We start from the raw sequence: 25966 nt of genomic DNA, 5'->3' as shown, positions 1-25966 counted from the left end.
TGTTACTGGGGGCCAGTTTTGTAGCAGTGGAGCAGTTTTAAAAGCGCAGTGAGTTCCTTGTATATCCAACAGTTTTCAGGCTTCAATAAAAGTGGCAAAATAACTGTGGTGATTAATGTACCTGCTGGAGAGATTTGGGATCAGTCTAGTGGCAGTTTTAACTCATCTAAGGTAGCACAGAGGGTTAATATGCTTGCTGAAAAGAACGTGTCCTGTGCAGATCATGGAACAGTAGTTTATGTGTATAGCTCAGTGGGATACTGCTTTTGTCAAATAGTTCCATTTGTTACCTGCAGTTCATAAGTTACAGTCATAATCTAGCACAGTGAGCTATGAACTACCATTAAAAAAAAAAAAAAAAAAAAACCTGCATTCAAACTGAAAGGAGGAGGTTAAAGTTGTGCAGTGCATACGTTACAATCATAATCTAGCACAGTGAGCTATGAACTGCCATCAAAGAGCTGCATTCAAACTGAATAGTACCGGTTAGAAAGTTCTGTTTTTGTTCCTGTCTTTGATTATCCTAATTTTGCTTAAAAGGGTTTGTTTGGGTAGAAACACTTTCATTCTGAAGGTCAACCCTTACCAATGTGTAATGTTCTCTTTTTTTTTTTTTTTTTTAGATATATTTTTATTGTTTTATCGGCCAAGTGGCCACATTGGAATAAAATGCAAACTGTTACATTATGTTTCATCGTGCATTACACAGATAACTGTTACGTATGAGCAAAATGCTACTCACGTATACATGCAACAACGCCCGAAGGGGGCTACACAAATGGCACGTTCACGTAGGGATTGTATTAAACATATGCAAGATCATTCCAAGAGAACAGAGAACATAGAGAAAAAAGAGTAAGATAGACGCTGAGTAGGCTACAGCCGACACGCAACGGCTGGGGAGAAAGAGGGGACCGACAAAGGAGGAGAGGAGGGGCCCAGGAGGACGAGAAACCAGTTTTCGGAGGGGACAGGGAGCAATCTACATGAGGCTTGCATGACATTTGCGCGAGTCTCCACGCGTCACATCACATCAGCCCGTGGCCATGCCATCCCACGGCCCCAGGGGACTAGCCCACCATTGGCTGCGGAGCGCCATGCATGAGGGATGGGGCACAGCGGGAGGGAGCCAGAGGGTACCAATGTCTCACAGCCCCAGTACCCCCGAGCGCAACGCAAGGCACCCGTGACGCGCCCAGGGGAAAACGCACAAGGCATCGCAATTTTATAGTGGTTCATTTACTTTATTATTATTATTATTATTATTTTTTTATTTTTATTTTAATTATTCCCTTTATACTATTCCTTCCCCCCCCCCTCCCCCCCCCCCCCCCCCCCCCCCCCTCACACCCGCATGTCCCGAACGCACCATATGTTGATGTCACCCTGTGGCCACTGCGATGATGTAAAATCACTCCTTTCATTAGTTCAGGGGGGACGCACATCGTCTTTTTTTTCCACAGCTGTCAAAAACGAGTTCCATACCTCCAAGCCTTTAACTAGTATACCCCTATCCAGTAGATTCTGCAATGTCTGTGTTTCTGCTTTGGTCCATCGTATTACCTCTTCGCGCCATTGGGCCACCCTGGGGGCATCGGGGGCTTTCCACTTCATGGCGATCAGGCGTCTATACAGCACCAGTGCCAAGGCAATGCATTTATATGTACGTTTGCGTTTCTTGGGATGAGATGTTAAGCCCAGTAGGCACACCTCAGGAGTGGGAGATAGTGTAGTATCCGTCCATTCCGCTAGCAATGTTATTATCTCTATCCATGTGTTCCGGATTGGGAGGCATTCCCATGTCATGTGGTAGAATGTGGCCTCTTCTGTGTCGCATCTGGGGCATGTCTGCGGCGAGCGGGGAAACATACGTGTTATGCGGTGAGGTGATAGGTAAGTCTGATGCACATAATTAAACTGTGTGTATCGGAAGCGCGGGTTGCGTGAAACCTCGCGAGTCAGCTTCAACGCTTGTTCCCATGAATTAGGGGATAGTGGTTCCGGTAGCACGCAGTCCCATTTGTTTTTTGCCTGATCCTGTTTATGTTCAGCCTGGGCGGCTATGATATTATATATATTTGAAATGCTTGATGGGGTGCTTATGCTTCCCAAAAGTTTGTGTAGCAAAGGGGAGGTATCCGGTTCCGAGTTGCCTTTACTCCAACTCTCTCTCAGTACCTGCCTAATTGCACCGTAAGCTATGAAGCCTCCCCGGCCAAGCGCGTACCTATCGGCTAGCGCTTCGTAGGTTTGAAGTTGCCCGTCCTGGTAGATGTCACCTAGTGTAAGTATGCCCCTGCTACCCCATGTATTCAGGCCCACTTTGGCTGCTATTTTTGCTAATGTCGGTAGGGCCAGCAGTGGAATCTTCGGTGAGTACTGCGGGGCTTTTGCGTTTTGCAGCGCATATCGGCCCCAGGCCCAATGTGCAGTGTGCAGCAGCACACTGCTAGTGTTCACTGGATCGGTACGGTTCATGAGGTATTGCATTATCTCCTTGCCTTCAAGATCCTGCAACACCCTCGGAGTTTCGGGCCCGGCCGGGTAACCAACCCATGTGGATATCCATTGTAGTTGGGCAGCTGCATAGTACGCTTCAAATCTGGGGGCGCCCAGTCCCCCCAACCTAAGCGGTAGGAGGACCTTTGTTAATGCAACGCGTCTGCGGCCATTGCCCCATATTAAGTCCGTTAGTAAGGTATTCAGTAGTTTAAAGAATGAGCTCGGGAGTATTAAGGGTAGCGCCATAAAATAATAGAGTAGTCGGGGTAATACTATCATCTTTGCGATGGCTACTCTGCCCATAGGAGACAGTGGCAGTGAGCACCAGAAGGGCAGGGAGCCCCTCGTTGATCTGACCACTTGGCCGAGGTTACCATCCCTGAGATCTAGGCTGTCATGGTATATATTTACCCCTAAATATTTAAATGTTGTATAGCACCATTTCAAGCCTCCCGGACCCATCGGTGTTCTCAGTGCCTCAGGGACCGGGCGCAAAGGGAATATGCAGGATTTTGTCCAGTTCACTGTTAATCCGGCAACCGAGCTAAATTTTTCTAGGAGTTCCAGTAGGCCCGGCAGGGCTCCCACATGATCTCGTAGGAAGATAACGCATCATCCGCATATGAGGATACTATCTGGTGCTTCTGGCCATCCAAGATACCCCACGTGGGGGCCATTATGCGAAGGCGGGCGGCCAGCGGCTCAATGGCTAATGCGAATAATAGTGGTGAGAGCGGGCATCCCTGTCTGGTGCCCCTACCGATATTGAATTTTTCAGAGACCGTATCGCCCGTCTTAACCCTAGCCGTTGGGTCAGTGTATAATGTTTTCACCCAACCAATGTACACTTGCCCGAACCCCATCCGCTTGAGTGTTTCTGTTAAGAAAGGCCAACCCAGAGTATCAAACGCTTTTTCTATGTCCAGTGATACTGCCACCCGGTGTCTGCCTTCAACCGGGGAGTTTCTCATTAGACGCAGTAAATTCCTGATATTGCTGAAGGTGTTGCGGCCGGGAATGAAGCCTGCCTGATCCTGGTGTACCAACTCTGACACATAGGGAAGCAGGCGATTAGCTAGTATTTTTCCGAGTAATTTGCAATCAGTATTTAGTAGTGATAATGGCCTGTATGAGCGAACATCCAAGGGGTCACGGCCTGCCTTTGGTAAAACTGCTATCAAAGCCTCACGGCAAGTTTCAGGGAGTTGGCCCCGTTCCAGCGCTTCCTTTAGCATTGCTAGATATGGGGCTAGAGTCTGAGATTGGAACGTGCTGTAGTATTCTATGGGAATGCCATCGCTGCCGGGTGCTTTGCCATGTGTCAACTGTAGCAGCGCACGTTGGATTTCTGCTATCTCAATCGGGCTGTCCAATTCTATAGTTTGAGAGGCAGTTAGGCTGCTTAGAGTTATATCGTTGAAGAATTCCTCTAACTGGATTTTAGTGGGTGGGGGCCGTGCCCGGTACAACAAGCTATAATACTCTTTGAAAGCGTTATTTATCTCAACCTGGGTATTAACTATACGACCTGACTCCAGGCGGATAGCGCCTATAGGGGCGTTCCGGTGTTCACTCTTTATGAGCCACGCTAATAATTTACCGGATCTGTCGCCCTCTGCATGTGTGCGAGCCATATGGTGCCGATAGTCGAACTGTCCGAGGCGTCTGTCTGTCTCGGACCATTTAGTGCGCAAGTTAGTGAGCTTAGTCGCTGTTGTGGTATCTTTAGTGAACTCACCCTCAGCGATTTGAATTTCTTGTTCTAATGCACGGAGTTCGCGCATTAGCGTTTGCCGGACTCCCACTGTGGTTGATATACATACCCCTCTTATGACTGTCTTATGTGCGTCCCATTCGATGGCTCTGGAGGTGGCTGTCCCTTTGTTCAATGTGAAGTATGCTGAGATGTGTGTAGCAATGTCCTTCCTAAAAGGGGGGTCTTGTAGTAATTGCGTTTGCAGACGCCAGGTGGGAATGCATGAGCGGGGCCTTCCCCATCTTATTTGTACTATGAGTGGGCAGTGGTCTGAGATTACCCTAGCGGAATACTCCGCTCTTGTTATTTTATGTGTTATATTCTGTGAGGTGAGGATGAGGTCTATACGGGTATGTAATAAGTGTACTGGGGAATAATAGGAGTACACATTTTCATGTGGATGCATGTGTCTCCATATGTCGATCAGTCGACGTTCTTCCATCCATGCGCCCAGCATTTGGGAGTTTTTCGTTATTGGAGCGGCCACTAGCGGGGGATGTGATCTATCCTTATCTATATGTGGGACACAGTTCATGTCCCCCCCCCCCATATGCATGATGAAGTTAGATCATTGGTTAATTGAGAGGTCTTGGTTTGTAAAAATTCACCTTGCTTGATGTTCGGTACATATAGTCCATTTATTACAAGATCCTCCCCATCCAGCGAGCCCCTTAGCTGTATAAACCTGCCCTCCTTATCTTTTGTGCAGTGTTGTACTGTATAAGGGACACCCGGCGCAATCCAGACCAGCACTCCTCTGGCGAAGGAGGAATCGCCAGCGCTATATATTGAGCCCAACCAGCACTTTTCTATCCGAGCAGCCTCTGTGGGTGTGATGTGTGTTTCCTGCAGTATTGCTATGTGTATGCGGTGGCGCTTTAGGTACGCATGTATTCTATGACGTTTACTAGTCCCTGCCATGCCCTTCACATTCCATGTTATGAGGTTATAACTAGGTATCTTATTCATTGTGTTATGGTGAGGCGCAGGGGGTTATCTGATCTGTACCCAACACGCCCACCCCCTCCCACCTCCCCGGCCCCACCCCAGATGCCCCCCACCGGTCCCCAGCCCCTCCACCCCAGCGCCCCAGCATCAGTGATAAAAGAATAAGCCCATAGTGGGCTAAAGATAGAAAAGAAAGAGATAGATATAACAACCAAAAGGATATTACGGGCTGTGTACGTCCGTTAAATAAAGTGGCACAACCGGTGCCTAAGGTGGCTTCCAAAGAAGACAGTTCCATTCGGATACCGTTCCGGTGTGGGGGGTCGTGGATCACCTGACGACTAGCCCTTGGGTGGCCCACCTGCAGGATATTTTCCTCTTCCGCAGACCCATTCGCCTTTGTACAATTTACGAGGATTCAGACTTAGTTCTTCATATAATAGCTGTTATTCACTGTGGCGCTTAGGGCGAGGGTCCCGATGATAGTGTCATGCAGCACCTTAGCTGCTGTCGCCGACAGAGAGGGGCCACGAACGGCAACTCCACCCCTTCAAAGTTCGTCTGCCAATCGCGGTGTGAGGTCAGGGCCCACCCGCAGCGGAGAGGGGGACGGGCTCGTATCTCCCCCATGTGAGGCAGTGTCATTAGTGTCCGTTTCGCTCCTTGAGTCCAGCAACCCACGAGCAAATGAATTTGTGTCTTTTAATATTTGCGCCCGGTCCAATGCCATTTGCGCTTTTGTGGGGCGGGCAGATGTTTTGGTGTTCTTCCTTTTTCTGGATTTAGCTGTGGACCACTCACCGGAAACCGCGTCATCCCCGGGTGGGTCGGCCAATCCCTTAGCGTGTATCCAGGTCCATGCATCTTCAGGAGTGGGGAACATTAAGGTTTTCTCGTCCATAACGATGCGCAGTCGTGCAGGGAACATGAGGGAGTAAGTAATGCCTTTCTCTCTTAGCAGTTGCTTGATCTTGCTATACGCAATTCTCCTGCTTTGAACCTCCATTGTATAATCAGGATAGGCTGCTACCCTGCTGTTCTCCATCACGATATTGTCTGCCTCTCTAAAGTGTTGGAGGACCAAGTCTCTATCCCTATAATTCAAGAAGCGAGCTATTAGTGGTCGGGCGGTGCTCCCGGCCTAGGTGGCCTGCCCGGAATTCTGTGCGCTCTTTCAATCACCGGTGTTGTGGTGGGGTACTGCTCTTTAAGTGTGTTCCTCAGCCATGCCTCTAAGAACTCCTCTGCCTTAGGAAGCTCGATTCTCTCAGGGATTCCGAGGAATCTGATATTATTCCGCCTGGAACGACCCTCAGCTTCCTCAGCCTTACGTTGTAGTTGAGTTATGTCCAGTTCCATTTTTTGCATTCTAGTTCTCATTTCTTCCACTTCGGGCTGAATAGTTTTCAGTGACGTTTCAGTGTCATGTACCCTACCGGTTAATTTGCGGTGGTCCGCTCGCAGCAATGAAACTTTCTGTACTGCAGCGTCTATTTTCCCCTCTAACGAGGATTTAGTGTCCATTATAGCTTGCATAATTTTGTCAAATTGTAGGGAATGCGTGCGTAATGTTTCAATCAACTGTAGCTGTGTGGACGGTTGCGAGACCCCTTGGCAGGACGGTTGGAGAGGATCAGCTTCTCCAGTGGACCCCGTCTTGGGGTGTTTTGGTTTGACCATGATTTCCGCGCTATTTTACATAAGTGTGTTACCCCAGCTTTATCGGACAGTTGTTTGCCGGGAGTGATCACCTACGACCTCTAACTTCCTTCAGCACGTCCCCTGGTTTGCTAGGCTGTAATACAGGAGGGGGTTGAGTGTCCTTTTCTGATATTGGCGCCGGTTTAGATTCACCGAGTACCCACTCCGTCTTGTTGTTTTGGCCCAAGTTAATGTCTAACTGATCCACGCCAGGTGGCTCCCACCACTCACGATAGCCCGCAGACTCAGGGTGGATCCGATACCATACGTGGTATTCCACGCCAGAGGGGGGCAGCACAATGCCCAGTGCTCCCGTGGATTCCAGGACAATGGCTGTGTCAGTACCAATATTGTCAACCAAAGACCGGGTATGGTCCGCTACTGGGCGCTCAATGTAGCCCAGAAGGGGCACTCGTTCCGACAAAAAAAAAAAACAAAAAAACACCGTCCCGACTCCAGCCTCTCTGCCAGTAGAGCCCAGATGCCCAATTCAATGCCAAACTGCAGATGTGTACAGAGTGTGAGGCTTACAGCGTGCTGTTAAGGCAGTTGGCGCGCCCGTTGAGGCACTCCGTGAGATCGAGCCGCTGCGACCCGAGCCGTGTCGCCGAGTGAGGCGCGGGGGGGGGGGGTGGGAGAGCGATCCGTTCCCCCTCCGCGATTCGGTCTGCGTCGCCGAAGAGTGTGCTGCTCTTTATTGTTCCCACCGTGTGTGGGCGCCTGGGGCTCAGCAGGGGATCCCCCGAGCGGCCGCTCCAGGCGGCGCGGGCACAACGGCGGTACAGCCGCCGCAGCTCCCCGAACACCCGCCGAGCCGGAAGCCTCAGTGCGCTCGGGCCGCGCACGGATCAGTCACCATATTCTAGCGCCAAGGGGGGGCCGCAGTTAATGGCACAGGAGTCGTCCGGTCAGCGCAGAGAGAGGCGGTGATCAGCCGGTAAGGGAGCCCCGCGGGCCGGAGAGGCCTAGCGCGGCCACAGTCCGACGTGTCTCGCGGCGCCGTGCGCCCCACACGGCCCAGTCCCGCAACGGCAGCACCGCTTCAGACGGTGGGGCGCGGGCAATCACTCCACCGCAGAGCAATCCCCGGGATGCGAGTCCTCCCGAACTACGATGCCTCACGGCTCCCCGTGGTGCCTCTCCATTTCAGCGCCGAGCGCTAGAAGTCCGGGGCCGGCCCACGGCCCCGGCAGCAGACTCACCCTCCGCGGCCGCGAGCGTCGACCTAGCAGGCCGCCAGCTCCTCTCCGTCGCCCGAGATGACCCCGGAGTCCCGCAGAGGGTCACCGCATCTGTTGGTGGTCCCGAACAGCTGGGCAGATGGCACCCGCCTCAAAGAAGGTTCTGGGTGCCAATTTCAGGATGTTTTTTGTGGGCCAGGCACGGAGCTGCAGTTTTACTCTGCCGCTCCGGTCGCCATGTTGGCCACGCCCCCTCTGTGTAATGTTCTCAATCTTGAGTTTATGCTTCCCCAGACAAGCACTCTTAAAAATGCCTACTGGTATGGATGCTATATGAATCCTACACCTTGTAGTCCCCTTTGTCAACATTTTCTATACACTCATTTGCACACGTAGGATTGATTGTCTCTGTATATGTGTGCGTGATGTAAATTGCTCCACCACCCTACGCTGGCAAAAGAGACCGAATAAAACAAATGAAATACATGTGAGAAAGAGGCTATGGAGAGATGAGGCAATTTTATAGGGTGATGAAATCATTGAAGGCCCCAACAGAGATTGCTGTAACCTGGTGCACTGTAAGGTCATCATTTACTATGCTTTAAAAACAAATTTAATTTAAAATATTATGAAAAATGTGATGCAGAATGCACCGTTTCTGCCATTTTTTTCCACATTTTCTGGGGTGGGGGATCAACCCCTCAAGCCCCATTATAGCGATCGGACTCTCTTGCTATGCACCCTATGGGGCTGGTCTGACAAAATTTGTCAGGGCTTCTTTGGGTTGCCAGTTAGACCCTGCAGGCAGAGGTTAATAACAGGGTCCAGTTCAAGTCACGTTGCCACTGGTCAGCAGGGTCCAGTCCAAGTCCAGTTGCCACTGGTCAGCTGGGTACTTCCAGGAAAAGGCCTCTCAGCAGTTTGTTGTCTCTCTGTAATCACATAGGTTGTTAGCCAACTGACCTGTGGAGTCCACTAGAGGGAGCAGGTCCAGCTGTTCAAAGCTCTTCTCAGGTCACAGACAGCAGGTCTAGTCCTCTTCTCGTTTTCTACAGGTTCAGAATGTATTCTGAAATTGGTGCCAGGACATGCCACATTTTTGTCTGGCACTTACTAGTGGGTATTGCTGACTCTTAACCCCTCCCTAACTAGTGGTGTAAATGTTCCCAGGCTCTAATCTACAAACTTTTCAGTAGTTCCTGTTTGACTTATTGCGAACAGGCCCAAAATGCAACCTGTCATGGAAAAATCCAAGGTAGAAACATTCTTTGCCATGTTAAACCTGGGCTTTAGAGTTGGGGATGCAGGAGCTTGGAGGGGTGGGACAGGATACTATGGCAATCCCAGTGTCCTCGAGAAGAACACTTGTGGCCAACAGACTCTCAAGTCCCAAGATGCACTACTTAAAACATAGGCTTGAAGAAATTGTAATTGTCTGTGGGTAACAAACTCTAAACATGAGAATTATTGAATCCTTCAATTCTGTATTCAAGTGTTTTATTAGTAACCCACATAAATCTCCATAATGCTCATAATTTATACACAAATATGCATCGGGTATAACAGACCCATCATCAGTGGTAACTGCAATCAAAGCAATTAACTTAAGGTTAAAGCAGGTAGTGGAAACCCCTTACAACTCACCACATGTACGTGTGTTTCAACAAAATTAAATACTAGCCTTCAAGTGGATAAAGACGTGATGTACACCACATGATGAACATATTCCTGTACATCCAGCACATCGCAAATACCTAAGATTTGTCATCGCAGGAAAGCACTACCGATTCAAAGTACTACCATTCGGACTAACAGCACCACCAAGGGTGTTTACCAAATCCTAGTGGTAGTTGCAGCATTCCTCAGAAGGCAACACATACATGTCTTCCATATCTAGACGATTGGCTAATAAAGGCCACTACAAGGCAAGTCTGTCACCAACACACTCAGTATACAATAGATCTACTACACAGATTGGGATTCACCATCATTTACCTAAAATCCCACCTACAACCTTTACAAATACAGCCGTATTTTGTAGCAGTTCTCAACACTGTTGGGATTAGCATTTCCAGACCCAGCAAGGATTCAGGCATTTCAACACTTAATATCTCAACTACAATGCAACCACACTTATACGGTAAAGTTAGTGATGAAGTTATTAGGAATGATGGCTTCATGTATAGCCATAGTTCCAAATGCAAGAGTGCACATGAGGCTACTGCAACAGTGGTCTCAGTCACGGGGTCCTCTTCAGGATCAACACTTCAGTGTTGTTGGACCGCCAGACTCATCACTCTCTGCAATGGTGAAATGCCACCAATCTATCAAAAGGGCGGCTCTTTCAGGACCCTGTGGCTCAGACCACCATAACAACAGATGTATCACAGACAGGTTGGGGAGCTCATCCCCACAATCTCACCATACAAGGGGAATGGGACCCCAACCAATAGACTTACCACATTAATTACTTTGAATTACTAGCAGTATTCCTAGCGCTCAAACCTTTTTTGACACAAATTGCACACAAAGTAGTATTAATACACACACAAACAATATGACAACAATGTATTCTCTTTAAAAACAGGCAGCGGGGACACTCATCCCAATTATCCCTTTTAGTCCAGTCAATTCGGAGATAGGCGATTCACAATCACATTCAAGTAGTGGCAGAGTATCTTTCAGGGATGAACAATCAACTAACGGACCTCTTGAGCAGGAAGCAGGCCACAAATAGGAAATTCACCCGTAAGTTATTCAGAAATACTTTAAAATGTGGGGGGATCCAGACCTAGACCTATTTGTCACAAAAGAAAACTCAAAATGCCAAAGCTTTGCATCCAGGTACCCACACCCACAATCCAAGGGCAATGCTCAGTAGATTAACTGGTCAGGGATATTTGCTTATGCTTTTCCGCCTCTCCCACTCATTCCATTTCTGGTAAAGAAGAAGAGACCGACCTCACTCACCTTGATTCTCATAGTTCCCACATGGTCTTGTCAACATTGGTACACAACACTGCTGGATCTATCTGTGGTACCTCATCACAGGCTACCAAACAGACCATATCTGTTGACCAAAAACAAAGGTAAAATAATACACCCAAATCAGCACCCTCAATCTTGCGAAATGGCTCCTGAAGTCGTAGAGTTTGGTTACCTACAACTTCCATCTGAATGTATGAATATTGTAAAAGACTCACGCAGACCCACAACTCACCAATATTATGCTGCTAAATGGAAACATATTGTGTACTGTTGTCAACCCAAAACTATTGACCCAATTAATGCTTCAGTACAAGATATTGTATTCTGTTTGTTACATTCACAGAAAGCAAATCTGGCATATTCCTCTATTAGACTTCACTTGGCAGCTTATCTTCAAAACAGGGAGCATATTTCTCTATTTAGAATCCCTGTTATGAAAGCTTTTATGGAGGGACTTAAGAGAGCAATCCCACCTATGGTTTCTCCAGCTCCTGCTGGAATTTAAACATTGTACTCACAAGACTTATGGGCCCACCATCTGAACCCATGCATGCTTATACTCTACAGTTCTTACCATGGAAGGTTGTTTTTTTTAGTAGCAATAACTTCTTTAAGAAGAGTTAGTGAAATTCAAACTTTCACTGTAGAAGAACCATTCTTTCAGATTCATAAAGAACATTAGGACAAATCCAGAATTCCTATCAAAGGTAGTTTCATCTTATCATATCGATTAGTCACTGGATTTGCCAGTCTTCTTTCCACAGCCAGATTCAGTTGCAGAAAGAGCCCTACACACCCTTGATGTTAAAAGAGCTCCTAAAGATCATTCCACTGAAAAAAGGAGCTTCAATGGCATTCTTTGCTAACATACCAATAGCAGACATATGTAAAGTTGCTACATGGTCTACACCACACACATTTACTAAACACTACTGTGTAGATGTGTTAGCTCGGCAACAAGCAAATGTTGGACAGACATTACTTAGGACATTATTCCAAACTACTTCAGGCTGACCACTGCTTATTTGGAGGTGACTGCCTTACAGTCAATGCAAAGCATGTGTATCTACAGATACACATGCCATTGTTCGAAAATGTTACTTACTCAGTAGACATATGTTTGTGACATGTAGTACTGTAGATTCGCATGTGCCCTCCCTCCCCCCTGTAGCCATTGCAGTACCATATATTGTAAATATATATATACATTGCATGGACATCTCATTTCTTAAATCTATCTATGTACACACTGTTTACTTCACCGGCCTGCGGGAAAACAATCTAACAAAGGACTCGATGCCCATGCGTAGTATTACAGAGAGGAGGAGTTACTCGATCTTGTGACTCGAAAACCTTATACGAAGGAAAAACAACTTGTAACACTCAGAGCCCAACACTAGATGGCGGACGTAGGCAAAGCATGTTAATCTATAGCACTGCATGCCACGAACAGATGTCTATTGGGTAAGTAACATTTTCCTTTCTATTTGCCACACTTGTAAATATTATGCACCCTACCTTGTGGGCTACAGAGCTTACATAAGGGTGACTTATTATTTCTCTTGTCTAACATGTCAATTTTGACAGGCCAACTCGCAGGTTTAAAACTGCAGCAGTCAGGTTACATTAGTAAGCCTGGAGCTATGTTTGGGCCATAGACTGTAACAGCACAACAATCGGTCTACTAGTAGCATTTATTTTCCAACACTGGGTACACCATGTTCTGTATAGTAAGGGTTCATAGTTAAGTTAATTATACCAATTTGAAATATGATAATGTGACCACGGTAAAAGGGGGGAGCACAGGCAATTTTCTAAGGCTCAGCAGAGGTGAAGGGCACAGATTTACAAAGCCAGCCTAAATATAATGTCTAGCAAAAGACAAATAATCTGGGGTGACCACTCAGACAAGGTGGATTTCCTACAGCATTTGGGCCATTTTGTGTTTATCGGGCCAACCTTCCTTGTTCATATCATCTACTGTTATGCAGTTTCTTGAAGGATTAATCCACATGTTTTCTTTTAAACCCTTATTGATGACACAATTGGACCTTAATTTGACCTTTACTTTTCTAGTGTGTCCTCTTTTGAGCTGTTCTACATCTGCCCTTGGTCTCCTGTCCTGAAGATTGTTATTCTCAATGCATAAGTGTGCTCCAAGCTTTCGCAGTTCTGCCACCCTACACCACCTTTTTATAGGACAAACTGGTGCTGAGGATTAGGGCAGCCTTTCTACCAAAGGTTGTGACTCCCTCTCATGTCGGGCATTCCATAACACTTTTGATCTCGCACCTCACCCCTCGAAAGAAGAGGAAAGACTCCATTGTTTGGACACTAAAAGAGATTTGAGCTTTTGCATTAGTCGTACCAAAGACCATTGAGTGGACAGTCAGCTCTTTGTGGGGTTCTCTGTGGCAAAGAAAGGCAAGGCAGTGCAGAAAAGGGCTTTGTTCAGATGGATAGTACTCTGCATTAAGATCTACAAAATGTTGGGCAAGAAGCAACCTCCTGAATGAATGAGCGCTCGTTCCACTACAGCTAAGGCTGCTACTGCAGTGTTGCCACATGGAGTGCTTGTCCTGCACATTTGCCTGGCCTCAACATGGGAATCAGTGCATAGGTTCAGGGAGCTTTACTGCCTGGGCAGCCGTTCCGATAGGAAGAGCATTTTGACAGTTCAGTCTTGCAGGAAACATTAGTCAGATTCATTCCAAAGACACACCACAGGGAAAGGAGTGTTTTAGTATCTAATCTGAAGGTGAGGAATCTCGGGTTAGAAGTAAGATTTCGAAGAACAAAAAGAACACTCTTTTTGGTGAATACTCTACCGTAGATTCCTCCTTTCCCTCATTCCTCCCGGTATTGTGGAATAGTCTCTTTTCCATCTAGAAAGTCCCAATTTAGAGACCTGCATGCTGGCCCGTTTTTGGGCTCCATGCGCACTGTGTTAAGAAATAAGCTGATGACGGTGCGCTTGGGTGGTACTCGGATACAGTTCCAGCCATCACTTAGGGGGTGGTACGGGGTTGACAGTGAGCTCCTGAAAGCTGCCTATCCGCACTCGGGAGCTATGCTGAAATATCTTCCGAATGCAGTTTAGCGATTGGGTTAGTCTTAATCAAATATTTGTAGAGTGCGACTTGTCATCCGGTGGGTCTCAAGGTGCTGAAAGGGGACACGGGTCAGTCTAAGAGCCAGGTCCCGAGGTCATTTCTAAACTGAGCCAGCGAGAATGACTCCCTGAGGTGAAGCAACAGCGTGTTCCAAGTCTGCACAGCGCGGTAGGAGAAGGATCTTCCTCCAGACGTGTTCTTCCGGATACTAGGGATGGTTGCGAGGGCCAGTTTAGCAGAGCGTAGTTGCCTGGGGGGGTGCGTAGAAGGACAGGCAGTGGGTGAGGTAGGCAGTTCCATTATTGTGAAGGGTCTTTTAAGTGTGTCTGGAGTTTGAAAGTAATGCATTTTTTGAAGGGGAGCCAGTGTAGGTCTCATGTGGGGTAGATTTGGCTGTGGCGGGGGATGTTCAGGATGAGTCTGGCCACTTCGGAGTTTTGTTTGGAGTTTCTTGTTGATGTCGGCATAGAGTTCATTGCCGTAGTAGAGTTTACTGCTGGCGAGTGCATGGGTGACTGTTCTTCTCGCGTCAGTGGGTATCCACTTGAAAGTCTTCCGGAGCAGACCTTGTGTGTGGAAGCACGAGGATGAGACAGCGTTGACTTGGCGGGCCATAGAGGGTGAGGAGTTGAGAATGATGCTGAGATTGCGTGTGCGTTTGGTGGAGGAAGAGGCAGTTCCGGCAGTGGGCCACCAAGAGTCATCCCAGGAAGTGGTTCCCTGGATGAGGATCTCCTTCTTATCCGAGTTGAGCTTGAGGCAGCTGTCTTTCATCAAGTCGGTGACTGCCTTAATTCCGTTGTGAAAGTTGCTGTTGGCTGTCAATGGTTCGTCGGTAAGGGAGAGAATTAGCTATGGGTCTTTGGCATATGAGATAATGTTGAGCCCGTGGTGTCTGATGATGTTGGCGAGCGTGTTCTTGTACACATTGAAGAGTGTAGGACTCTGAGAAGAGCCCTGGGGTACTCCGCAGCTGCTTTCTGTCTGTTTTGAGGTGAAAAGTGGTAACCTGACTTTCAAAGCTCGGCAGGTGAGGAAGGAGCGTATCCACTCATGTCTTTGCCGCGGATGCTGTCGTTGTGTAGTCTGGTGCACAAGTTGGTGTGGGAAACTGTCGAAAGCGGCGGAGAGGTCGAGAAGGATGAGGGCAGCTGTTTCACTGTGGTCCAGTAGGGCGTGGATGTCATCTGTGGCTGCTAGGGGGTGTGGTTTCTGTGCTGCGTTTCCTCCTGAATCGAGATAGGGAGGGATCTAGGATGTGGTTTGTCTCAATGAACTTGGTGAACTGTGTGTTGATGGCTTTTTCGATTACTTTAGCTGGAAAAGGGAGCAGTGAGATTTGTCTGTTCTTCAACTCAGTTGGGTCTGTGGTGCTGGTATGCGGGGCAAGAGGGTCTTTGCTTGCAAATCCTTTGTAGATGTCCTGAATTTTTCAGTGGAAGAAGGTGGCGAGGTTGTCGCAGAGGTCTGGAGGTCTGGGGAGGTGGGGGATGTCTGTGGTGTCCGTGCCAGCTTTTACAAATTCTTCGACTATGGTGAAGAGTTCCTTGCTGTTGAGTGATTTGGTGTTGATACGCTCCTGAATGGATGATTTTCTGGCTGACCTGATGAGCCAGTGGTGCGATGTGACAGCGTCTTTGAAGGCTTTGAGGTCTGGCTTGCTCTTACTGCTTTTCCAGTTTCTCTCGAGTTGTCTGCAGGACCTCTTGGATTCTTCAAGGTCGTGGGAGTACCAGCTGGGTATTCTATGGTGGTGATTGCTGGCCGGTTTTCTTAGGGGGGGTGGGCTAGTGCTTTGGCGCAGTTAGCCATCCATTAGTGGAGGTTGTGAGCCGGGGCGTTGGCATCCATGGTGTCTTGTGGTGTGGTGAGTGGCGGAGAGCGGCAGTGAGCTGGGCTTCGGTAACCTTGGTCTAGTTTCTCCAGGGGGTGGTGGGCATGGTGCCATTCGGTGGTCTTGGTGAAGGAGAAATGGACGCAGTGGTGGTTGGTCCAGTGGAGTTCGGAGGTGTGTGAGAAGGAGATGTGGTTTCTGGCGGAGAAGATAGGGTCGATGGTGTGTCCTGCTGAGTGTGTGGGAAGTTTGACCAGTTGTTTGAGCCCGATGGTGGCAAGGTCCTCCATGAGGATTGAGGTGTTCGGGTCGCTGAGTTTGTCGTGGTGAAAATTGAGGTAGCCGAGGAGGATGTAGTCTGTTGAGGAAAGGTCATGGGGAGCAATGAGATCAGTCAGGGCCTCCCTGAAAGGGGGTGGGGGGGCAGGGTCCAGGGGTCTCTATATCAGGGTAGTGGAGGGTGGTGTTTTGATTTGTCTGAATCTGAAAGTGCAGGTGTTCGGCGACGTGGGTTTGGACATCGATGTTGGTTGTGAGGTGGAGTGATTTTTTTTTTTTTTTTTTGTGGACAATGGCGACACCTTCTCCTGGTCGGTTGGTGTGGTCTTTATGTATGATCTTATATGTGTCAGGGATGCAGTGGTGATGTCCGGCTCTGAGGTGGTGGCAATCCAGGTCTCTGTGAAGAAGGTGACGTTTGGGGCGATGGAGTCAAGTAGCTCCCATGCTTCTATTGCATGTTTGACGTGGGAGCGAGTGTGGAGTAGTATGCAAATGAGGTGTCCCGGTGGTCTAGCGGAGAGGAGATTTAGTATGCTCTGGCAAGTGAAGGTGCAGTTGCGGCAGGAGAATGGCCCGTGAGTGCCTTTAGGCGGGGCATGATGGCATGGGGTGGAGCCTCTGATGCTGAGGGCTTGCAGGCTACTGGCGTTGTATCGATGGATGGGGCAGGAACGAGGATCGGTGGCGCTAAGCACGGACGGATGCAGACAGACTTGCCAGTGACCGCCATTAAGAAGGTGAGAGAGTTAAGAGGTGTCACTCAGATGGGTAAACATGGCGCTAGTAGGGTGAGGGGCCGCAGGGGCAGCAGCGGCAGGAGGGAATGCGGGAAAAGGGCAAGAAAGACTATAGAAAAAAAAAAGAGGGGGCAGTGAAAAAATAGAAAAGGCAGAAAAAGGGAACAGAAAGGCAGCAAAGAGAAGACATAAAGACCACCACTGGCCACCAGGGATGAGGCGCAGGCGGGTGCCTGTGGGTAGAGGAGGGCCTTGAACACAGTGAGCCAGGCAGGCTCACAGGATGCAATGAAGCAGCAACAGATGGTGCTGAGTGGGGGGAGCAATGCAAACGCTGACCAGAGGTGAGTGAAGTCTAAAGGTGAGGAGTCTGTGGTTAGAGTATTCACCAGAATGTGTGTTACCAATGGTCATTCAATCTTCCCAGTTGCTAGCAATACCTGGGCCCGGTAGTCAATGAGAAAGCTTGATTGTGTATCACTGATTCTTTTGGTCTGTATCGGTTCCAACTATGTCCATTTGCCAAGTATTTTTGTAGCATGAATCTTTAATTGATTCATATTCTGCCATCAAAATGCTGGATCCGAATTTCTCTTTTATCTTGTAGTCTTATTTTGATGTTTGTTGGTAGGCATTGACTGCAGAACCGTTTGGTGTCCCCTGTGATGTTGTACTGCTTCCTCCGGAAGCTCCCATTTTTGGCTGTCCTCTTCAGATTCTTTTTATCCACCATTGGGTCGTGAAGCCTGCGGAAGGATCTCCAACACAGAAAAGGAGTTTGGGAAGAAAATTCCAAGAAATCGCCAAAAAGTTCACCGGAATCAGTACCATCTCCGACAGAGAACTTCAAGAGGAAGATTTGGAGAAGTAAGTTGAATTTCAGAAGAACTTTCGAGAATGCCCATTTGGGATGTTCCCTGAAGGGCTGAGATGGAGACACATTTCCAGTTTTGCAAGAACTGTCACCACAAATTCTCACAGATGGACAAGCACCCAGTCTGCAACTTCTGTTTTCCGGTCAAACATCGGAGCGAGAATTGCAAGCCTGCTGTGCCTTTACGTTGAGGATGCTGAGAGTAAGAGTGAGACAGAAACAAGCACATCACAGCATGCAGAGCCAGAAGACATTACCATCCCTGAGGGACCTAGGTCTCTCGAGTGAGGAGGGAGTTAATGTCGCCAAAGAAGCAGAGAGAGACTTTGAACACAGAAGTCAAGATCGTTAAAGGCCAGGCGACAAAGAAACCTAAAAAACCTGAGGTAAGAGAATCACCGGCTTTGAAACAGCAGTCTGAGTCCTGTAAATTGAACATCCGAGCATCCAAGGGAGCCTCGATGTTGAAAACATTGCTGGCTGCAGTCATACTGTGACAAAAAGAGCCCATTGAATTCCTCAGAGACTCTGCAGGACGACATGAAAAATCTAATTCATCAAATAACAGTTGGTGAAAGGACACTTCAGCATTGAAAACAGACTTTTCGGCATCGATAAGGGACAGGTCGCGGCAGACCAGTAAAGCTCAACAACCGATGTGTCTCAAGGGACTCTTTGATGTTGAAGAGGAAGACATTGAATCTCGACACCAAAGGGAGGGTGTTGGAGATCAAACGTGAGAAGGAATCTTGAGGGTGAAATGGCCACCTTTATCCAAAAGAAGAGGGATTTTGATGAAAGCCTCAGGGTCTTCTGCTTTCCCCTGAACTTAGATGCTGAAATAGCACAGGGAGAAAGAGGTTGAGGAAATGAAACCTTCCCTTACTCCAGAACCTCAAGAGGAGGAAGAACTTTAGTATGAGGAAGAAGAGGAACATCTAGCTGAATCTTTCCATGGTTCAGAAGATGATTATTTGTAACAATGGCAGAAGATGGAGATAGACTCCCCTGAGGAAGGAGTGGATACCTACCCCTCATGGTCCTTACCACCCAACGATTTAGGCATGTACAATCAAGTGATCAAACATGCAGCAGAGAATTATGGGTTGCAGTTGGATGAAGAAAAACCCCGGTCATGTTTTTTTCTGGAAACCTTAATGCCAACACAAGCAAGGAGGGAGTTTCTTCTTGTGCTATCTAGTGCCCTGGACCAAGGAAGGGAAGCCTTTCAAGAGCCTGCCACTTGCCAAGCATTACCCCCAAGGACAGAGAATAAATATAAGCATTTGTCAAAGGACCCAGCCTATATTAAAGGAACAGTCCCTGTAGATTTCTTCATTACATCAACTGCAAGGTAAAGGATCAATGTGCCATCAACACTGGGCTCACCCCCTGAAAAGGAAAACAAAAGAATGGAGCTCATGGGGAGAAAATTTGAACGAACTGCAACCAACCAACCAATGGTACATCGCTAACTCTAATGCTCTGCTAAATCGTCATGCACATCAGTATTGGGAGGAGATTGGGGAGCTGATGAAACACCTTCCAGAACAGTACCGAAAGAGAGCTGCACATTTAGTGGATAACGGCAAGACAATTGCCAACATATGCCTAAAGTCAGCGTGGGACGCTGCTCATACATTCAGCCGTCAGATGATGATGCAGGTAATCCTCAAGAGGCACTAATAGCTAAGAATCTCAGGATTCAAACCGGAGGTACAGGCCGGTATCCTCAACAGCCCATTCAAGGGGGGGACAGCTATTTGGAAGCACAGTGGATGCCAAACCTAACCAATTAAAGAACGACAGTGACAATGAGCTGCTATATCAATGGAAGCATTGCAGTTTCGTGGAAGAGTAGGCAGAGGAACAGCACCATCTCACAGGCCCACAGGAAGGGAAAGTTGTGAGGCTGGAACTTCACACCGATGCTTTGAGGGAACCAGCAAGACAACTTTGTCTCAACAAAGCAGACAGCCTTTTCGAGGCAGAGGAAGGGTCAGCCCCACAAGGGAAGAGTTCCAAAACAAGAGGACAACAAAGGAAACTATTCAACTTATTTCCTCATTCTCAAAGTAGACGGCTACTATGACCAATTTTGGACCTAAGGTTCATAAACGCTCAAAAAATCAAAATGACAACACTGCAAGAGGTAAAAAGCTCAGCTGCAATAGTGGATAGACTTAAAGGACGCATACTTGCACATCCTAATTAATACACAAAACACAAGATTTCTATGCTTTGTGGCGAACAAGATCCATTACCAGTTCTCAGTACTTGCTTTCGGAATAAATCTGCCACAAGGGTGTTCACCAAGTGTTAAGTAGCAGCATACCTCAGAAGACTGGGCATACTTGTCTACACATACTTAGACGATTGCATTTTTTGTAAGAGCTTGCTCTTACTAGCCAAAGATGAAATACAGCAAGTGATAGAAAAGATATTCCTGGGAGTGATACTAAACTTATTTCAGGGGAAGGTGTTTCCCAAAGAAAAGAGAACACAATCATTGAATGCAGAAACTTAACGTTACCTGAAGGGGCACTCTCTTATAGTTAGGACAGAGGAAACTTCTAGGGAAGGTGGCATCATGCTTTCCCTTAATACCATATGTGAGCCTTACCATGAGACCAATCCAGGAATGACTACAAAGCCAATGATCACAGGCTACAGGGAGTTGGGAGCAGCTAATGATTGTCATGCAAAGAATACAAAAGGAAAAAGGATGGTAGAACAGGTGAAGGGATGAACTTTCAGCAAACAACTCAGTTAGTAACAATTCCAACAGATGCCTAACATATAAGGCAGGGAGCACACATGAACTCTCTCAAAGTCAGAGACATTTGGAAGGAAAACAATGCAGGGGGGCTCATAATCCTACAAATGGATACTAAGCACAGGAACTCTTGAATTTGGGAAATACAAAGGCAGATAACACCAGCAGCGATACACCTTCTGAGGACAGAAAAAAGCTCAGCAGACAGGCGTCCAGCTCACATGAATAGGAACTAAATGAGAAAGTACTCAAAAGAATATTTCAAAAGTGTGGAACACCAACAATCAATTTTTTTTTTTTCCCAGCACCAGAGAACGTGAAATGCAAAGCCTTTGCATCCAGACAACCCCACCACCAGTCCCTGGGGAATACCCGGTCGATAAACTGGTCAGGGATATTTGCTTACGCTTTTCCCCTGATACCACTGCTGCACAAGGTGATCAACAAATGCAAGAGAAGCTAGATGGCTCTAATCTGAAGTTCCCTTCATTGGGCACGTCAAACCTGATGCTCAGGACTAAGTCAGATGGTAAAAGAGAATACACAAAAGGTACTAACACAACAAGATCTGTTATAAATGGAAAAGGGGAGAGTTTTTCACCCAGAGCAAGAAACCCTAATGTTAGCAGCTTGGCTCCTGAGGACAAAGAATTCAAACACTTAAAACTACCATAAATAATTATGGCTGTACTCCGAGAAGCAAGAAAACCAACAAGAAGGTGCTACTTTTTTTTAAAAATGGAAATGATACTCATTATGGTGCCTTAAAAGGGGATTATTAAGGACAAAACACAAAGGAATAAACAGTTTAACAGTTTTAAGACACTTAGCACACCTAATAGATTGCAATCTAACGTAACGCAGCAATAGTGGCTTTCACAAGGTGCCACACATGGACTTTTCTTCACAGTGCAGTAATAAAACGATTTTTAGAGCGTGCAAAAAGAGTAGCACCTCCAAGGAAGGTACCGTCACCTGCATCACCTGTTATCTCAGTTAATGAAACCACCCTTTGAACCGCTGCCCAAATCATTTTTGGTGGTTATAACATCTCTCCACTGAGTGAACGAAATCCAAGAACCATTTATGCAAATTCATAAGAATAGAACTTTCATGAGAACTGACCCATGATTTCTACCTAAAATAGCCTCACAGTTTCATATAAACCAAATCATTCAAATACCAAGTTTCTTTCAAAACCCAAAGGTTCAAGCGGCGAGAGCTTTACATATAATGGATCCAAGGCGGGCAATAATGTACTACATGAAAAGAAAACAATCATACAGAAAGGCAAAATGGCTCTTTCTCTCCTATGCTGAAAACAACATGGGAAAACCAGTAACAAAGGCTACAGTGACTAGATGGATCTCGGAAGCCATTCCATTATTCCATGCGAATGCTGGAGAAAAGCTTGGCTCAAACACAAGAGTGCACCCACCAGGGAAAAAGGAGTGACCATTGGTTCTTGGCGAACACACTGTTGCAGGATATCTGTATGGCAGCTATGTGGCCATCCATGCACACCTTTAGAAGACATTACTGCATAGACATTTAAATGAGTAAGGATGCTGAGGTGGGTGAAAAGGTACTAAAACAGCTATTTGCTGATATATTTCCACCTTTAGCCCATCCACCACAAATCAGTCATACTGCTACATAATCTATACACTGCATGTGAAATAAAAAAATATTAATGCTGCAAAAAAAATAGGTGTGGTTTGGCACCTTGAAGATTTTTTTCGATTCACTAGCGACCCACCCACCTCCTCCAAGAAGATGGAGAACGGAAGCAATGCCCAAACAAAAGAAGCAGAATGACGTCAAAGGGGACACCAAAAGGAGGTGCGGTTGACACCCACCAACAAACAAAACTCAAAAATAGTTGAGGGACTATAAGTGGATAATTCCAGACCCAACCACTTGATGGTTGAATAATGTACAGCATGTGAATTCAGAAGATTCTTCAAGCTGCAAAACTACACCTACTGGTAAGAGACTATTTGTTTCCATACCTTGGCAGTGCACTTTATTGGATTAATGCCCCCTAGAAGCCCAGATATGTGGGTTGTTCAGAACTGCTCACAGGCAGAATGAGTCAGCCAGCCATAACTGTTTTGATCACTACCTACAGCACTGGATTAGTTGTGTGGTATCCGTAGGTAGTGAGTTTTGCCTGCGCCCACAAGTGGTATAATTCAGAATGAGGGAGCTGTAATCTGTTCTCTGCGAAAGGCTTCGGGAGTGTTACCCATTTGATTCTGGGTTGCTTGCCATCACATACTGATTTACATAAAGTAGATTGTAATGTCATGAAAATTGACGAGATGGTTAAATCAGCATATTGTGATTTAGCAACATTTGGGGGAGCATACTCTTTTTTTTTTTATCAAGAGGATCCTTCATATTCTCGTCCGAGAGAGTGTAATTTAACGTTTCACTTGCCCATCGAGATTTGCCATACCTGTCTATAGTTATCCTTTTTTAATTGTCTTTTTTCCCTTTAAATTGTAATCCCCTTGTATTTCTCAGAGTCTGGTTATTGAATCTAACTATCTGGCGTGTGCCAGGGGTTGGACAGAATATTATCAACTTGTCCCAATTGATAGTGAGACCTGATATCCCGCCAAATTTGAGGACTTCTCTGATCAGGGGTGATATATTGATAGAGGTTCTCTAATGAATAGCAGGTCATCTTTAGTACAGAGTAAGCACCCTATGGGACATTAGGTTAAGACTTCGGTGGGAGCGATGTTGGCGGAGCTGGCATGCCAGTGATTCTATTCCAGTTGCAAAGATGAGCGGGGTCAGGCGGCATGGTTACCTAGTGATATCCAGGACATCAAGCAGTCACCCAGTGTTTTGGCCAAGATTTTTTTTTATCTAAATTTATCAGCCAATGGAAGGAACATCATACAGGGTCTTTATCCAGGTTGAAGAGAATTAGTAGGAGAGCTTTGCACATTGTGAGTTGCAATTTCCCAGTTATATTCAAATCCCCTTAGTCCCACAGTAGCTTTGGTGCTAAGATGTCCGCAGAGTCCCTTGTTTCCGAGGGCCTTTGCTGGGCACCTTGTGTATCGTTTTTTGATGTCATCTACTGATTACACTATCTATTCCCTGTGTGGATCCCTTATCCATGCAATGGCAAGGTCCTGCTGCTATTCCTCTACTTCTGTAGCCGTGCACAAGATATGTGATGTGTCTAGGTCAGTATAGGAGTTCATGAGTTCTTGGAGTTTCTCCCATATCTCCTATATCCTATCATCCTGTCCACCCCGCAGATCTGTTGCATCTGTGGATGTGCCAGAGCAGTGCACCAACCCTGCCAATGTTCTACTTGGAGAGAGCATGTAGGCTTACATTTTTCCATCTCCGCTATCACCGCCTTCCTCACTCTTGCACCACAGATATAACCATTTCCTGCAAGATTTGTTTATCCTGTTTTTTCTGCTTGCCAGTCTGCTACCTTTTTTCCCAAAACTTCAGTAAAATGAAAGGATATATTATAGCGTGGGTAATATACTTTGAACCCTGTGCTACAGTGATGTAACTGTTTCTAGGTCTTACTGGTCTGAAATAAATACAAGTATATCTCTGAATTCCCCTTTTGCACTAATATATACCACTTGCATTGGATCCCATGCATTTGAATATTTGGCCAGGTAGACTGTTCTTTTGGTTCTTTTATTTTTTATTTTTAGAACCATAGTAAGTATGGTGAATATGTGCATCAGGAGGCGATGTAGCATTGAGTATTAATGTGACGTGCTTGAGTAGTGGATGTAATCCTTCAGTACATAGATGCTGAAACAGGCACACTGTAAAAGACTTGCTTTCTAAGTAGTAAGCCCCCTTGGTCTTTAACCAATCCAGATTCTGGCACACTTCATTTTGATTGTAATAAGAAAGCTTCAGTGGCATGATCTATTCGATATCTACTAGAGTTTGTAAGGATTGTAGGCCTGTTATTGAAATTGAGTGTTACTGGGTCTTAGATAGTTATACCTGAATTGCTCATGCGAGGTCTGTATACTTATCTCTTAGTGACAGCAAACTGTGTACATGTGCATATGTTCCCTTGTTTTATGTTTCCACATTAAGCTCCAGCGTGTTGGGAGATGCTTCTCAAGAGCTTTGTAGTATCAACAGACCTGCGGCGTTTGCAGTGATATGGCTTTGGGTGTCCCCCGTCCCTCCTCCCTCCCAAGACTACGCTTCAGTTTATTTACTGCCCACCACTCTACTATATGAATAATCTAATTCATTCGCTATAAGGTGTACAAAGTCTCTGCCGTGCACTGAAGTTTCAACTCGAGTCTATCATGGGGGTAGGGCATCCCTTTAAAGCACCCTTTGCCTATAATGACAAATAACTAAGTGTTCAACATTAATATGCAATAGCACTGTTCTTGGACCATTCATCGGGTGGGTATTGTAACCCAGTTTTAAATAGGGGTCGGTAAGTTAAAGATAAACCAATAAATGGTTCATCTAAACTTCTTGCATTCATTGTAGTTTTCAAGTTACTAGAACACCATGTTTTAAATAATACATTTGGGGTGTACTTTGATAGCGCCTATAGATTTCCTGCCACTTACACTGAGGTCTGGACAGCTTATGGTTTGTGTTTTAGAGCAGGGTATGCATCCACCCGCAGCATATGCAGAACGGGCACCTCTTTTAATATAGTTTGAAACTTGGATTAAGACAATTAAAATATTGAATTTAAGAAGATAGCAAAGTGTATGTTTTTCCAGGAAACCAGACTGTTGGCTGAAATGTGGTTTTGTGTTGCATAGTGTGTGCAGTCTTTGCCAGTAGAAAGAGGCTGCATCTTGATTGGAAATGTAATGCATCTTGTCTGCCACAGGTTGATTACTTTCCTCCACATGTCTGTAGGGTGATGTATGGATCTGCATGGAGTTGATGGACACCTCCCTCGACAAGTTCTACAAGAAGGTGATTGAAAAAGGACGAACAATACCCGAAGATATCCTGGGGAAGATTGCAGTATCTGTAAGTGATCATGACACACACAGCAACTTCTGGCCATTGCTCATGCCTCATAAATCCTCTAGCCATTGGTTGGGTCGTCAGTATTGTTTGTTCCAGATCTGCGAAAGTGTGAACATTTGTGCACACTTTTATGTGCTATGGCCCTGAATTCTGACATTGCGTGCATGCATCACCCCTTGGTGCCATTTTTTGTTCTCAAGGCTACTTTTAAACTGAACCACAGTTCTCTTCTCTGTTGCCTGTTTGCAGGTGTGAATT

The 25966-nt window shown here is 46.5% G+C and overlaps 1 protein-coding gene across 4 annotated transcripts in view; it reads left to right on the top strand.

The window, feature by feature from the left end:
* Positions 1-25966, top strand: part of MAP2K3 (mitogen-activated protein kinase kinase 3) — a 285373-nt gene that overhangs the window by 216426 nt on the left and 42981 nt on the right. For all 4 annotated transcript variants that reach the window (XM_069210033.1, XM_069210035.1, XM_069210036.1 and 1 more), the window contains one exon: positions 25592-25708. In XM_069210033.1, coding sequence (XP_069066134.1) covers positions 25592-25708 — 117 coding nt within the window. The remainder of the gene's footprint in view (positions 1-25591; positions 25709-25966) is intronic.

The sequence above is a fragment of the Pleurodeles waltl genome, chromosome 10, assembly GCF_031143425.1.
Source record: "Pleurodeles waltl isolate 20211129_DDA chromosome 10, aPleWal1.hap1.20221129, whole genome shotgun sequence".
Lineage (NCBI taxonomy): Eukaryota > Metazoa > Chordata > Amphibia > Caudata > Salamandridae > Pleurodeles > Pleurodeles waltl.
Note: the sequence above shows the minus strand (reverse complement) of the source record. Positions and strands in the feature narration are given on the sequence as shown.